The sequence below is a fragment of the Acanthaster planci genome, linkage group LG17 (genome assembly GCF_054643075.1).
Source record: "Acanthaster planci isolate LZ-2023a linkage group LG17, COTS_SCS, whole genome shotgun sequence".
Taxonomy (NCBI): Eukaryota; Metazoa; Echinodermata; class Asteroidea; order Valvatida; family Acanthasteridae; genus Acanthaster; species Acanthaster planci.
Window position 1 is genome coordinate 3161959 of NC_141793.1, and position 16252 is coordinate 3178210.

Here is a 16252-nt window from a genome sequence, read left to right on the forward strand (position 1 = left end):
GTGCTCAAAGTACGGCTTAATTGGATCTATGTTTTATATTTGTCCACTGGCACGCAACTCAAAACGGCTTCATTGCCGGTTTACAAGATGGCTGCGTCCACTGCGATAAGATATTACAGTGTAAATGGAAGGATGCTCAGGCACCACTGGAACGCTCAAGTATTTTCCTCGCACACAATAATACTATGGGCTTGTGTGTATTCAGCCAAAAAATTAGTTTCAACTGTATTTGACAGGCATTTTCAGTGCTCTTGCGAGTTATGAGTGCATATCAGGGTGATGTGTGTACAGGTCACACAGACTTACAAGCCCAAGTTACTCAAAACTTTTGTTGATTCCAGCAATCAATACGGCCGTTTCACAATAGTGTGCCACCAAGAGTTTGCAACGCGTTGGCCAATCACAATGCCGGAAATTTATCGACCCAATGCGCGTTTGGAAAGGGTTGACAAATTTCGCGCGTTCTGATTGGCCAACGCGTTGCAAACACTTTATGGTGCACTATTGTGAATCGCCCGCATTATCAAGGTGCCCACAGAAATTGGGAAAACAAATTCCACATTTCCAGGACTTTCCCTGACTAAAACACATGTACATGCATGATCATGTCCGACAACATTTAGCACCATTTTGTAGAGAAAAACTGTTTGGTATTTTGAACTGTTAGATTGCCATAGCCACTGCTACAGTGAAGCCAACAAACCTATCATTCCATTATCACGGTACGTAAAAAGCAGCCCATCAAAAGCAACCCTTGCAGGATTATGATTTCTGTGACTTTTCCATGACTTTCCAAGACAACTTCTCTCCAGGATTTCTCAAGACTGTGGGAACGCTAACTATCTTCAAAACAAACTTATGCTTTCATTCTGCTCTGACAATCAGCAAGTACATGTGTAGAGCCCATTCTGGAATAAAAATCAGGCTTGTGCAACAAAAGCAGACTCACAATTCACTTAATCTCTTCGGACAGGCCCTGGATGTTACCCCACGGGGGCGTGCTGTATTAAAATCAATCATCGATACATGGATCTAACATCTGGTCGGGGGACCAATCCATTTAGCAGGTGTCCCCAGAAATGTACACAAAGAGTGGGGGTTAACAAGAGCATTTCCCTGGAGATCGCTCCGACTCCCCCAAAAACCAAAAATCATAGTCGCAGGACTGAGGTTGGCTGGGGGTTTGGGTGTGACCTGGGCAACAGCAGCTGTAGGAGGAAAAAGATTCTTGCACTCAGTTGAAATGAAGATGGTGAAGGAGTGGAGTAGGGGGACAATGAATTGAGTTGTTGGAATCACAGTCGACTGTAGTCAACCAGGGCCTACGTACATGTGCACGTACCTCATACATTTACCAAAAAAATTCCATAATTTGGTTTGGTCATGTATGCGCTGTACACTACCAGTATGGAGACTTACATACATGTATAAATGTATTCCACATTAATAAGTAGAAACCAATGGCAGTACATGTACTGTATTAGCTGGGTACCCTACAGAAGAGTACATTGATGTGAATGTATATGTTCGACAAATATGCATATATTTATAAATAAAATGTTCCAGTGCCTCAAATTTAAATCAAGGCAACAATCAACAGAGGTTCATGTATAAGTACATTTACATGTAGGTACATGTATATGTAATGTATCACCTCAGTTACAACTCTCTGTTGCCAATTTATGCCCTAGTCATGTGCCTCCGTGCAAATGTTGAGAGTCCTGAAAATGTTCCACGTGGTCACTGGCCAAGTGAACCATGTTTGATTGTTGGTGTCCGCACAATAGGGGAAGGAGGATTGGGAGGGAATACAAGCCCTTCTTGCCAAGTCCTTTGATCCACCCGGACACGCAGGCCACCATACTCTTTAACTGGCAAGCAGACACTTCTCAGTTTACATCAGGGCTGAGGTGTCTCATAATATCCATTGGAGGGTTCAATATCCTTCTGATTTTCCGCAGTGCTTCTCCCAAATCAGTTTTGCTTGGCGAACTGATCGGCCCACACGTCAACCATGAGATGAATACCTCTAACCTGGCAGCGAACCAGGAAATCAGCAACATGATGCCACCATTGTTTACATCACTAGGTCCCAGAAATTTTTAACGACATGCCGATACATTTTCCTGTTTTCTCATAGTGCGGCAACACTGGGGGAACATGCACTTTCACAATATTTAAGTGTTCAGTTTCTAAATGTTTATAAGCACTGGTCTCAAGTTTCAATCTAGTGAGCCCAAGCGCACATGTGCATTTCATGGAGGGAAAAAATTGGAAAAAAATCTGGTGCAAGCAAAACTTTGTACAAGGTATCCATTTTAATTTCCAATGATCCAAATTTTGACTGTGCGAACAATGGACGCTCGGAGGTTTGAAAGAAATCTGCCAATACCCGCCTAATCTACACGCCTATCATGACACTTCTCCACCGTCGCTCAAAATGAAGCCAAGCTGAAGAGGCTGCTCCAGTTCCCCCCAGCCTGTCTCTTTTGTGTTCCTATCCCGGCACTCCAGCTGGCACTAGAACACTATCTGCGCATCTTCTGACTGACAGCCCCTCTTTGTGCGTCTCCACTTGAAACTTTGCGTCGGTTGATTTGTTTGGGACATGTTGGGAATTTCGGGAGCCGCAGATCAGAGGCTGGCTGGTGGATGTTGAGGGCTGAGGGGGCAGAGGGATCAAGCCATGGGGGGTTGGTTTCGTTTGTCCCATTATCAAGGTGACGTCAGTTGGTACTCCAACCGCACAGATAACACCAAGGAGAAAGAATGCCTCAAATAGCACCCGTACATGACAAACTCGTAACTGGTCACCAGGATTGTTATTTTTGTTTTTACCAAAAAATCGGGTCATCACCAAGACTGCAGGGTAGGTACAATGTACCTGCCTTTCAGAACCTCCCGGTACCTTGGCAACTGCACATCTGGTGGGAATTTCGGGTCAAACAGGAAATGTTTGATCTGTGCAAAAGTTGAAGATCTTTCCTGTTAACAGAACTGGTGAACAAATCTGTAATTCTAGTTTCATTACGCGTACAGTATGTGACATTTGCTGATGAGATTACCGCAAATATTTGCGGGTTTTTGTCTCCAAAAATACATTTCAGGGCATGTGTTTCATTACCTACTGTCCATATGTACACGTCCCATGTACATGTATGTACAAAACCTGTACCTCTGGCCTAATTTCTTATAAATACATGTACCTCTATGAGATTCAACAGAGGTAATTCGGTACAACTACACGTTGGATGCAAATGCAGCTCCTCGGGTCACATTGTGGTGGTGGGGGGGAACATATAGGTAAAAGGTTACAAGTAAGTACATGTATGCATGCCTGTGCCCATGTGAAATGACAAAACTGGTTCACGGCTCATCCACAAGTCCCTGCACTGCAAGTCACAGGTATCGCCACATGGACAGTTCACACTCTCCTGCGACCTCCCAAATAAACTTGTGCCAGGCCTCCAAGAACCTGTGCAAAGCACCCCCTCCATCCCTAAGGCCTTGTGTGGGTTTTGCTTTTATTTTTCCCCCCTCCCCTGTGCGGAATGTGGCCAGCACATTGCTCCATGTGTTAGCCACATTACGACACCAGGGCCCAGACAAGGCAAGCTTCCCACTGTTCGCCAAGCAGTGCCAATTACTCTCCTTGTCACGGCCGAGTGGGAGACAGTCCCAGTTATTTATTTTCCCCCCCATTTTTTTTTTCCTTCTCCCAGCATGATTGGAGAGTTTTCACGGTGAAACGCACGCAGTCGCGCTATGTGCACACGCTCGAAGTGGCTGCTCCAGATGATTAATTATTTTCTGGGTCAAAAATTCAACGAACGCTGTTCGGAAATGAAAACCATAAAACAAGAAAATAGGCAACCACTAAATTATCAGAAAAGCGGAATAGAGGAAAAGACAGTTAAAGTGCAGCAGGATTTAGCTGATCACACAGCATGACTGTAGGATAACGGAGTCCAAGCATGCTTGACTTACATGTAACAGACCAGAACAAAAGCCAGAAGACTTAAGAGATTAGGCAGCAGGGATTGAACCAATGACTGACTCTTCACTCAATAGGAGGGCTGCCGGTAGTCAACACCCAAAAATTTAAGAGTAGGGGTAGAGCAACACAAATACTGGCTAGACCACAATCCCATAAACACAAAACAGAACTTCCGCAAGCCCTACACAGGATGGCATATTTCCAAGGTGATCGCCTGTTAGTGTTCTGAAGAGAGATAACCCTAATCTGCCAACCTTCACATTCTCAAAGGATTAGGAAATTACATTCTTATCAGTCTGGCTAAATTACACGCAGTAGATGTTCATGTGTGTAGCCATACCTAGCATATTCAAGTTCATTTACACAGAAGTGGGTTTTCCATCATTCCAAGATAATAGCCATCAAACAAGGGAAAACAACACTGGCAAGTGTTTATTTTTTGTGGTGGGTGCCAGACAACCACGGGCATTCCATCAGCCTGTGTGGGTGCACTGACTACATGGGGAAGGTTGGGCCAGGGGCCCGGGTCTGCCTGGATCCAACCTCTGAGGGATCGAGGTCACGGTGTGGGTGATGGAACCTGAAAGGAAGCATTATCCCACCGAATGGGGGTTTGGAAATTGCTAATGAGGGGTCGGGTTGCCGAAAGTGCAAGTTGCTGGGACAACAGAATATCACTAGGGTACTACTGGGTCAGGGGGTGCAGGTTGGCAATGCGGTGCTCATAAAGGAAGTACTGTATTGTGACGAGCGTGGGGCTGCGTATTCCGGAAATGGCGCATAAAAGGACAATTGTGCGGTTCCCCGTTAGTCACCACAGACATCGGATGCTCTAAATTCCTTTTCCCTTTTTTCCAATCCTGATAGAGTGAGGTAACAATGCAAGATTTGCACTTAAGTTTTGGCCTGCATTGCTGGGCACAAATTCCACTAACTGACCACAGTGACTGATTGTTTGCCACTGGATAAATTCATACTCCACATTATAGGCTCGAAGCTGACAGGCCCTCCACCCACCCTTCACAAGTTTGTTTAGCTCCTGATCGAATTCTCATATCAAATGCAATGTCTCACAGCAGAACCAGGCTGTTCTCAGAATTGCTAAAACGGCATCCAGCTGACAAGCAAATAAAAAAAAAAAGATTCCTCCAAGAAACTTGTTCATGAAGTCAGGTTGTCACACCCGGCTACATTATCCTGCTTTGGCAATATCTCCTTCAATAAAATGTATTCAGGCGTGGAAATACAGGGGAAACGCTCAAAATGGTTGGCACACAAATCTGAATGTAACTTGTAACATTTGGCGTGACAAAAATCAGCCATTCTGAGAACCAAAGCTGCATGCTCGCATTCTGTTCCAGTTTCAGATGAATGATTTTAGCCACTAAGTGCCTGCTTTTGACATCAGATATCAAGAGCACAAGATAAGAGAGAGCCACTTTCCCCTTCTTGATTCAAAAGTGGTCTTTCTTTGAGCTTGTAGACGACTGTGTCCCATAAAATGAGTCTTCAGGCCATGTTCAAAGCAATTCTGTTTGCATTAGGTCTTAGAGCAAACTGAGCTGAGTGAGATCTTTGGACACGTATCGCTTTAAGTGTAGTATGGCATCCTACTGAAAATGGGCAGTGAACTGCACTAGCACATTTATGTGGATGAAAAAGTTGGACGAGTTCCTTCCACAATGCAAGACTCTTCCAATGACCTTTACATGTAACTCTAACAGTGGCTCTGGCGACTTCAACTCCTACTCGTCAGGCTGGATAAATAAATTTCTTGTTTTGTTTGTTTGTTGGGGTGTTTGTTTGTTTGTTTGTTGGGGTTGTTGGGTTGTTTGTTTGTTTGTTTGTTGGGGTGTTGGGGTGTTTGTTTGTTTGTTTTTCCTCAGCACTTACAATTCCAGCACAAGTATGACCTCACTGGCCGTCTCAAACACCTCATGGAGCCGGATCATCCGGGGGTGGTCGGTGGACATCTCCAGGATGCGGATCTCCTTCAGGATGTCCTCACGGCAGGACCGGCCCATCTTGCGCTTGCGCACAAACTTGGCCGCAAAGTCCCGGCTGCTGCTGACGCAGGTGCACTTGCGCACCACAGCAAAGCGCCCCCTACAAAGTGCACAGAAACAACAAACAGTTTCAAAACTAGCTCTACAGGTACAGGTACATATGTTCGAATTAAAAAAAAAAAATTGGAAAAGTTTGGTTTCATAATGAAATACCATATCTGACTACATGTTTACATGTATACAGAAGCTGATCACAATCTGTGACAATTATTTTTCGACTTTGAAATAAATTGTCCAAAAGTCCACGAGGCTATTTACACGAAGCAGTGATGTACATGTACATACACCAAAGTAGACTCTGACAAGCTATAATGACAGGAAATTTGATCGCATGTAAACATGTCAACAAAACCCACTGTGTGCATGTGAAATACAATGTCAGTCAATTGTATAACACTTGTCACTACTTATGTACATATACATGTAGTACTGTACATGTACTCTGTACAAGTTTTCAAAGAACATGCCTACAATATGATATACATGTAACTGCATCCTTTTTAGGCATGCAGGAAAGTTATTACAGGGTTTGTTCACAGTTTCTGGAAGTTTTGAACATTAATTTCCCTCATCACATACCCACAGGATTTTGCGCTTTGCCGTAAACCATGCACATGTACATGTATGTACCTGAGGTTCAGGGAATTTTTTCTTTCCTGATGACAAACATGTGTCAGCAACCACAGCAGAGGCTAACTCAAACAAAGTACCGTAAATTATCGTACAGAAACTCAGCGAGGATTTTCATTTGAATGTGCACGTCTTCCAATGGTTTTCCTTTCCTTTCCGGCAAAATTACCTGAAGCAATGGCATGTACAGAACTACCAGTACATTGTAACAAGTGCCCTTAAGAGAGTACAAGGAAGTAATTCTGAACAACTTCAGACAGTTACCACTGCCACCCTCTTTGCCATAATATTGAAAGGGTCTATAAAATTTACACAGACAGGGAGTGTGGAGTCTGCCTTATCTACCAAGACCTTTGTTCTCCAACTCCAAAGCACTTCTGTGTAGAGAAGGCAGGCACCAGACCCTCTCAAATCTCCAGCAATCTAATTGTGTAATGGGCTGTGTAAGTTTACACATGTATAAAAATCGGCATAGGCTTTGTTGTTGGCTGAAGACACCAACATGTCTATACCCCAATAAAAAAAATCCCCCAGGAATTCCAGCAATGCAAAGCCGAAATAACTTTTGTTATCAATCCTTTATTAGACTGCTACCTTCTGCATACCAACCCCATTAATTTCCACATCCTGGGGTTTCCCAGGCTGCACCCCCCACCTCAACGCACCACCACAAAGGAGAGTAAAAATGCTTCACTGAAATACCGTAATAGTGTAAAGAAATAAAATTGTTGCAAGACACTGACAGAGTCCCAAACACACTGGTGAACTACACGTATTTGGTTTATGCTTTTGTATGGTTGCTACTCAAGCTTGTGCCTTGATTTGCCAACCAGAGAACAGTGACACTGTTTTGCACAGGACCTTGAAGCAGAAATGTGTACTTTCTGATTTTTTTTCCCCTGCCTTATATGTGCCAATGTGGTCTGTTAGCGCACATGCTGAGTCTCACTATGGCATGTTGACATTTTTGTATGCACCCCCCAAAGGTTTAAATATAGCCACAGCCTTTCCTTGATGTTTAATGTCCCGTGAACATGAATTCTCACTGCTCCTTTTGCTTCTTTAGGGTTGTTCTAAAGGCTATCTTTGTGTACCTGGAAGACTGTGCCCACCGAGCAACATCTTCGCCTTCAGAAACTGAAAGAAATGTTGTTTGCATTTGCAGTCTTGCAGTTAAGTTTACTCAGCTGTTGGTCTGTGCATCATAAGACGGAAGTAAATTTTACTGAAACTGAAAAAATGAATCACAAACCGAATAATTGCCCTTCTTGACATTTTAAAGGTTATGGAAGGTTTTGTGGTGACACTTTGCCACTTTTTTGAGAACTGAGAACACATCAGTCCGTGGTGTATACATGAGCAGGGCACCAATGAGATCCAACTGTAGCCCTAACAATCCGTTAATGTCTTTATTATGTATCACACAGGAATAAAGCCGATTGTCACCTTTCAGTTGGGGAGGGGGGTGTCAGGACCCAGGGGTCAATTTATGTTAGAAGTTTGTGCGTATTTTGTTGGACATGGGATCGTGAAGGTCACATACCTTATGCCTTCTTATCAGATCTGTAATCCAAATTCCATTCGGCATTAATCAGTTCTATAATCCCAGTGCCTAGCAAATCCCCAGCAGATCCCCCTTTGATTAATAATTAATCCGAGTGCAGAAGGGGCAGGCGATCGATGCACCAGCCCCCTCCCCCCCTCTCTGGCTTGGTACCAGTAGCAATTTTGATGATGCATGGTACAATCTTTGATGTACATGTATATGAAGCAGTATATGTTTTAATTAGTTTGACACCTGCCATTAGCATTTTTATCATCTTTGATATTAAAGCCTGGCACCTGCCTATATGATGTACAATGTGCACTGTACGCACCCGGTAAAACAAACACTCTCAGACATGAGCAGCAACTTGAAGTTCTGTGCAGTTAGTTTTTTTAAATGGGAGGCACAGGTACACACGTACATACATGTACATTTTAGGTGCCTCATTAATTTGTGATTTTCTCTTCTAACACCGATAATAACAATATAATATAAATATATAATAATATTGATGCCATTGAAAGTATGGACTGGGGGTGGGGGGTGTTGTGGGCAGTGGGGGTGGTACATGTCAGGGTGCATACAAACTGTGTACCGTTTCAGAACAGGTGTATAATCACCTTCAACAGCATACAAACAGAGGGAGTGGAAGTACATGTACGTAACGTGCATCCATGTTTCTTTATCATGTGATTTCCTTGAAGATGTTTGAGCTTCAAATGCACTTGACTCCATCCACTCTCCACAGAAGGAGGAAGTACATGTACATGTAAGTATAATATTCACAAGTGCAGTGATGGGCTCTTTCAGCCACTGCTGCTACCGCAGCGCTCCGTCCAGCTCATGTATAAATGGTGAGCAAACACAAGACCCTGGCGGGTATTTTTTTTATGCCACAGTCACGCGATCATTGCTGGCACTTGGGACGGTTAATGTGGGGAGACGGCTGATCAGCGTTTGTAGCCCGGGACCAGGAGAGATGAGTTGCATAATGGGGCCTCCGTCTGTCAATCAATACTCGATCAATTAAGTTTTGTTTGCGCAAGTTGGTAGGGAAGTGACTAAAAAAAGAAACACAATATTTCAACATTTCAAAGTTGATGGATTGCTAAGTGCCAGATACAGCCGAGGGGTTACAAGCACGTAATGCATGTACATGTACACATAGGTACCAAAAAGTATGTACAGCAGGTGAAATAAGTAAACACAAAAAATGCTTGCATAGCACCAGCTGTTAGTCTACTTTATAAATACCAAAGTCAGGCGAGCAAAGTGTCATCCACATGCAACGTACCGGTACCGGTACTGTACATACCGGTATGTACCACATGCACAGTTTTGATTGGTCAAATCATGGAGCATTATGGATAAATGAGGCGCCCTGGTACATGTACCGTACATGTTCCCTCTTAAGTAGCAAGAATGGTCAGAAGGTGCCAAAGCTCAGAATGTATTATTAAGGGAATAAATATGTGCTTGACCAGTCTTAAACGCGCAAGTTTAAGACCGGCTCAGGAGAATGGATGCAGCTAACGCCCGAGCAAGGTCTTAAATGTTAGTTTAAGACCGGCCAAGCACATATTTATTCCCATTCATTATACCTTTTTATTCAGAGAGTCAAAAGAAGTCAACATATGATGGATGTCCAACGATTTTTGTTCTAAAATTGTACTTTCATTTTCCTGAACACCCCAGTTTATTTTCCCTTTTGAAAGTTGTTCGACAGAATTCCCTTCCAATAAACTCGGAACGCGCGATCAGACCCCATCAAACTGTCTCTATCCATGTGCCAACGTGTGATTTACGCGGTGGGCATTATCACTTCTCAGCACTCAGGCATTATCAAATGTTAATATATACTGTCACATGATGCATTTCGACCAATAAGGATAGAAAAACAGTCTGAGGTATTTATGAATACCCTTTTTCAAGATGTTAGAATGCAAACTTGACTGTCTCCTGAGTACATGTATGAGAGATTTCACGTTTGGACTTGGGGCACAAAGTACTTTTACATCCATTAAAAACCCACAACACCCCCACCAGCATTGTATGTGACCTTGCTCCCACAACAGTCTGCTGGAGCCCCATTAACTCAGCTCAACCAAGGACTGACCATTGGGCCTAAACACAATGGTCACTTGGTCAGTGGTCAAACCTGCAGATCCGTTGGTTGAAAAGACCCATACTGACCACCACAATGGAAGGCAACATCTTCAAAGCCACTTCACATCAAGTACTCCCTAGAGAAACAAAAGAACTCCTTCCCAAAAGCTTGGCATTGGTAGGGAGGACATATTTAAATGTACTGGTACGCATGTTGTTCAGAGGTTCCAGTAAGTACTGGTATCTTGAGGCTAATCACTGATCGGAACTGAAAACTTCTACAATTTTTCTTTTCACTACACCAGTTCTTGTTATTTTCCGTCTCCTTTTGAATCACTCTGTTAAGCTTTGGTTGATTTTGCATGGCAAGGACAGGGCAACTTTCCTACTGCAGTCAAGGGAAGCCTGAACACGTTGCCAATACTTAGCATTAGCAAAAGAACACAGTACCTGAAGGTGTCACTCTGTGGCAGTAAAAGTTTGGTTGAGTGCAATGCACCGGTAGGTAAGCAGTGACAAGAAATCAACACAACACTCTTGTGAATACTGGTAGCAACGGCAACCAAATTGTGCACAGGAATACTGGTAGCTATGGAAACTAAACTGTGCACAGGAAGACTGTTCAGTTTGAAAGAAAACCACAATGTTCTAATGGGTCAAAGCAACAAGCTATTGGTACAATGTATGCAGAGGTGCCAACACAATCTGAGTGAGATTTTGTTGTACAATACAGAGTTTAATTGACTACAGAACACGTTTTACGCACATGTACCGGTACATGTACACAGAACAAAACTGATGACAAAGTGAAGTTCACTGCTCCAGTGGGTCAGAACCAATGTGCCCAACAGAAAAAAAGATTCCACAAGCTTCAGCGGAGCCCAGACTCAATGTTTGATTACCATGGCAACAAAAAAATACTTGTGTATCTTTCTGCAAGACTAGTGGCCAAGCATGCGTGACGAGAAGCTGGGTAACGTGGAAAGAATTGGAGTCAATGGTTTTCTGGTACATGTGGTTGCTGGTTTCTGGCAACCAGTACCACTGCACACATGTCCCGGTACATGTACATTTACCATAGAGCTACCCCGTAGTACTCCATGTTGTGGTATGAAAATGGTGCAATTGTACATGTACAGTGTACAGTATGTACCGGCATTGCATGAACAACTGAAACTATGTATGTATTTCAATTCAGTTGAGGTACGGTACATGTACATATATACACACCATACATACACTGTACATGTCAACGCACTGGTGTGTTTAACAAATTCAGGAGTTCATAACATTTCTACATGTACATGTATGTACATGTAACTGTGATCAATTTTTTAAACGGGAGGTCTTGGAGCGTACATGTGCCGTGTTGCAAATTTGGAGAACATTTCTTAAGAATTTCAATTTCTGGACAGGGGACACCAGTATTTACCCGGTGGACACATCCACATTTCAATTTCTGGACAATGGACACCGGTATTTACCCTGTAGCAGTCTGGGCAAGCAAACTGTCTCTCATGCGAGCTAGACAAGCTCGTTAAGTTTCAATCAAATGACACGGAAGTCATGGCAGTGTGGGAATGAAGCCCTACAATGACAATACCCTGTTACTTGTCAACCCACCGCACATCACAAGTGACGGTGCAAAATGCATTTTATCCACAGCTAATTTCTGTGAAGGCATCTTTATGTACAATAGTTTTTACAGTTGTTTCTTTAAGATGGGCTTCTGTGAGATAACACACGCTGTGCACATTGTTACTGGTACTTATCACATGCTGAGAGTCACATGGCCTCGCATGTGTCTGGCACCACGCTGGGGGTGGCAAGTCTGTATGGAAAAAAATTATGCAAGCGCATAATAAAGGTTTCGCTGCCAGGTGAAAACCACTTTTATTGGGCCATTAAAAACTGGGAATATCCTTGGCTGGAAAGGTGCTGCAGACTGTGAAAATAAACAGGCCTTTTGAGTGAGGTTGCACTAGGTAAATGTACCAGTAAGCTGTATTCTCCCCCAACCCCCCAAGCTTTGCTTCAATTTTATTCTGAAGGTTTCTCTGGGTGTCATCTGGAGAAGGGCTTTCTTTTTTTTGCTCTTTTCCTAACTGAAACCTTGAGTTGTTTACTTAAAACAGACTTACTGGGCGCCAGACTGGTCTGAGTTCGGATGCAGGTACATTGGAATGGTGGGGCCAACTAGCACTGCAACTCTCCCAATTAAACTATGGGTGTGTGTACATGTACAATCATACACTGTACAATGTGTGCATCAACCAATTTTATTACAAACATGATGAAGACAAGTGTGTTAAGAAGTCAGAATACCTTTACTCCTTGAAAGTTTGTTTCATGGGAAAAATGTACATGTACACTTCATGTTGCCCTCCTCATCTGGGCACCTTCAATGTGTTCAGTTCTTATTAACCCTAACAGTCCTAAATCTTCCGAATTTAATATGATTTTGCACACACCCTAGGGAGTTAGGGTTAATAAGTAATCTATGGGTACAAAGTCTGTTACAGTTAAAAACTGCCTGTCAACCTTCATTTTAAAAAACTTGGCATTTGAATATACGCGTACCAGTACCCAAGGGGCCTACATACTTTTTTTCATCAGAAAACACAGACATACTGTAGTCTGTACATGTACTGGTACTGGTACATATTATTTGGATGAACATATCGTACTGTACACTAACAAGTACACACAAATATGCATTTAAACGTCTTGCCGGCATAAAGATTGTTTATTGGGGCAGGGCTGATCATCCTTACTTCCCACCCCTACACTGAATTGCGAAGAACACAGCTACAACATGGACGAGCCACATGTATGCATGCAAAGTTACTGTAGTCAGCCAGCAGACAACTCAAATTGACCATGGAACACAACTATGTAAATGTTGGTTTATCGCGGAGGGAGGAAAAATGCAGGCGCAGAACCCAGAGAAAAACCCTCGTGGCATAGGAGAGAAGTAACGTACAACTCTACTCACATATGGTAGGGCTGGGAATCGAACCCAGGACCACAGTGGTGAGAGGCAAGTACTTTACGCACAAGCCACCTGTGCCAAGTTGGTTCTGGTACGAGATAAAACTATGCAGCAAATGTGTGAGTGGAATAAATAAAAAAAAAACAGATGTGCTGTAAAGAAATTAAAAAACTCAAAACCGTCAGCAAAAGAGCTCTGCATGTACTACATGTAGTTGTACTAGGGTAGAAAACCAATTAATTAATGACCAAATTTAAGTTAACAGGTACATGTACAATGTAGGGCATGCATACTACATGTAGTATGACCAAAGTGCTGATGTACATGTATATGAATAGGGGCAATTTTTCCCATATTAGCCTGTTTACGAAAGTAGGGACGAACGTTAGGGTACTGCAGTTTGCTTGCGTCATTCGAGGGGTATAAGGAAGCACAGCAAGGGGCAGTGACTCAGGGTTGACAGTTCTCCATGGCAGTTCACAGGTTGTTGATCCGGGCCTACGCCAGTCAGCCAGTTCGGCACATGAAGCCATGCGAATGATGCTAAACACCTTTATTGTAAAGGTGGCTGCAGGACACAATTACCAGTGAGCACCACTGTTGGGGCTGAACAGGGGCGGGTGAAATCATGCGTGCGCACAGCAGCTTTGGAGGGGGGTAAACAACTCCTAAATGAACATGTGAATAAAATGGGGTACCCTTGCATGGGACAACCCATATGTGGTGCAACTTGAAACTGTGTTGGAAACTGCCCACGGATGACTTCGGTTTGGCTCTTTGTCTCAGGTGAGGTGTGGTGGTTTGTAAAGGGGCATTCCTTGAGACTCTAGACAAACCACGCCACATCACTTAGACATGGTTAGACTAGAAACCAATAAATTTAGCAGTGAATCAATTACGCCTACTAGACGTACGTAATTCCACTGTCATCAAATGAAAACCCTATGATTTTTTCACTTTCCATTCTATTTCTGTGAGCGGTCTGTTACAATACATGTAGTTCAGAATGTTATCAATAGAAATGTACAAGATGACTGTCACACCTGCACATGTTCCCCTACATGTACATGTTGTGTATTACTACTGGATCAACATCAATGATTACCATTTTTCATGCAGATAAAAGTAGTTTAACACAAACATTCTGTGACCCTTTCACTGTGAAACAGGATGGGAGAACTTCCAAAACAAGGACTCCCCAATCTTTGCATGACAAATCTGGCAGCCCAGAAAAGCAGGTCACCGATTCAATGTTGGAACAAAAGTCAAGAAAACAAATTGGGGTGGGGTGGAAGTTTGGTATGAAAACATTCAACTCTGGCCTCGGATTGCAAAGCACCTTGGGAAAGACATGAACTCTGAATTTCATTTAAAAAAAAAATGTACATGTACTAAACCGGATCCCTTTGAAAAGCCTTATATGACCAAATTCACAGACTATTTCATATGTGTACCAGTAGCAATAGACTTGCGTCAAGAATTAAAACTTTGGACTCATGAACAGATGGCTGTGTTCCTGTGTCACTGACAGAAAATATACCCGGTTGTCTGATGTCATGTGTAATTTGATAACACAAACTTTTGGAAAATTGCATGAAAAAAAGGAGGCCTTCTGAAAACATTTGAAAAAACAAATGAAAGGAAATAACAGGATGAAAATCCACATGTAACTTCTATGAACTCTCTGCAGTATGGAGGTGAAGTTTGCTCAGTACTCATTTTGCTGCATGCCAACAAGGGCGTCCATTTCTAAACTGTTTCAAGACCTTGACGGTGCTTGCATGTGAGAGACTGTCAAGTTGGCTCTAGTCTTAAACACTGAGCTCAGATTTATTGTTACGTTGAAGCCTTCTCCAAGCATGCAACTACATGTACTTGTAGGAGATGAGATGAAAACAAAAAATTCTCAATTCTCATCAGCAGTGTTAAGCATCCGATCACCATGTCATGTGTCACTGAGTTTTGCAGGTCAAATTCAGAGGCACTACATGCACAGTCCCTGATATGATGTAGATGTACACGCACGTGTGTACCATCCCAGAAATCTGTCAATAAATTTTCACTTTTTCGACCTTGCTGACGTAGACTTTTAAATGGATAATCAATACTCTCCACAGCCCGAGGCTAACATTCCTGTCAAACAAAACAATGGTCTCCACAGAAAATACCTTGAATAAACGGGCGGCTAGTTGGTTAAAATCAAGCCACAACCAGCTATTGTGGTTGAACTTGGAATGCTTTAAAAGTTGAAGTTACATGTAAATACCGTGCCCATCCCAGGCCAGAGAAATTACCTTGAGAAAGGGATACGATACTACCTCCATGATATTACAAATCACAGTTTGGCACATTCTGTAGCCTACCCCATGTCTTGCATTATACATGTAACATACAATGTATGTTTAAGGTCAGGTGTGCACATTTTATAATGCTAAAAAGCGATTACAAATTAGCATGGATAGCTTGAAGTTGCACACTTAAGTTAGATACATAAGAATAGCCTATGCCATAAAACTAAAACAGCAACATGTGTACAATTAAATGAAATTAATACAGGCCTATAGGCCTGACTGAACAATTTTTATTGTTAGAACTTACAACTCTTATTCAACTGAGACACATTTTGGTTGAGCCCGTGCTATTCCTGACAAGTCATGAATTTTTGAAAGCCAATATTTTAAGTCATTCTCGCAGATGGGATGACGTCACTGAGTCTTGATTCTTCTCTCTGATTGGTTAATTGATGGCTATTCCATATTTTAGACTCGAAACTCAAACTGGCAAAATAGTATTGCTGTCAGGCTGCCAACGGGGAAAATCATAATTATTGACTAAACTCCCGACATTAATGTGCCTGAAATTTCAATATTAATCCGCTATGAATATCTCCCACACTGTACCAAAAAGGTTTGTTA

At 42.6% G+C, this 16252-nt stretch overlaps 1 protein-coding gene across 1 annotated transcript in view; it reads right to left on the bottom strand.

Annotated features, from left to right (window-relative positions):
• LOC110982616 (serine/threonine-protein kinase 17B-like) overlaps positions 1-16252 on the bottom strand; it is a 36602-nt gene that overhangs the window by 19342 nt on the left and 1008 nt on the right. Inside the window, exon 2 of the mRNA XM_022241162.2 lies at positions 5891-6103. Coding sequence (XP_022096854.2) covers positions 5891-6103 — 213 coding nt within the window. The remainder of the gene's footprint in view (positions 1-5890; positions 6104-16252) is intronic.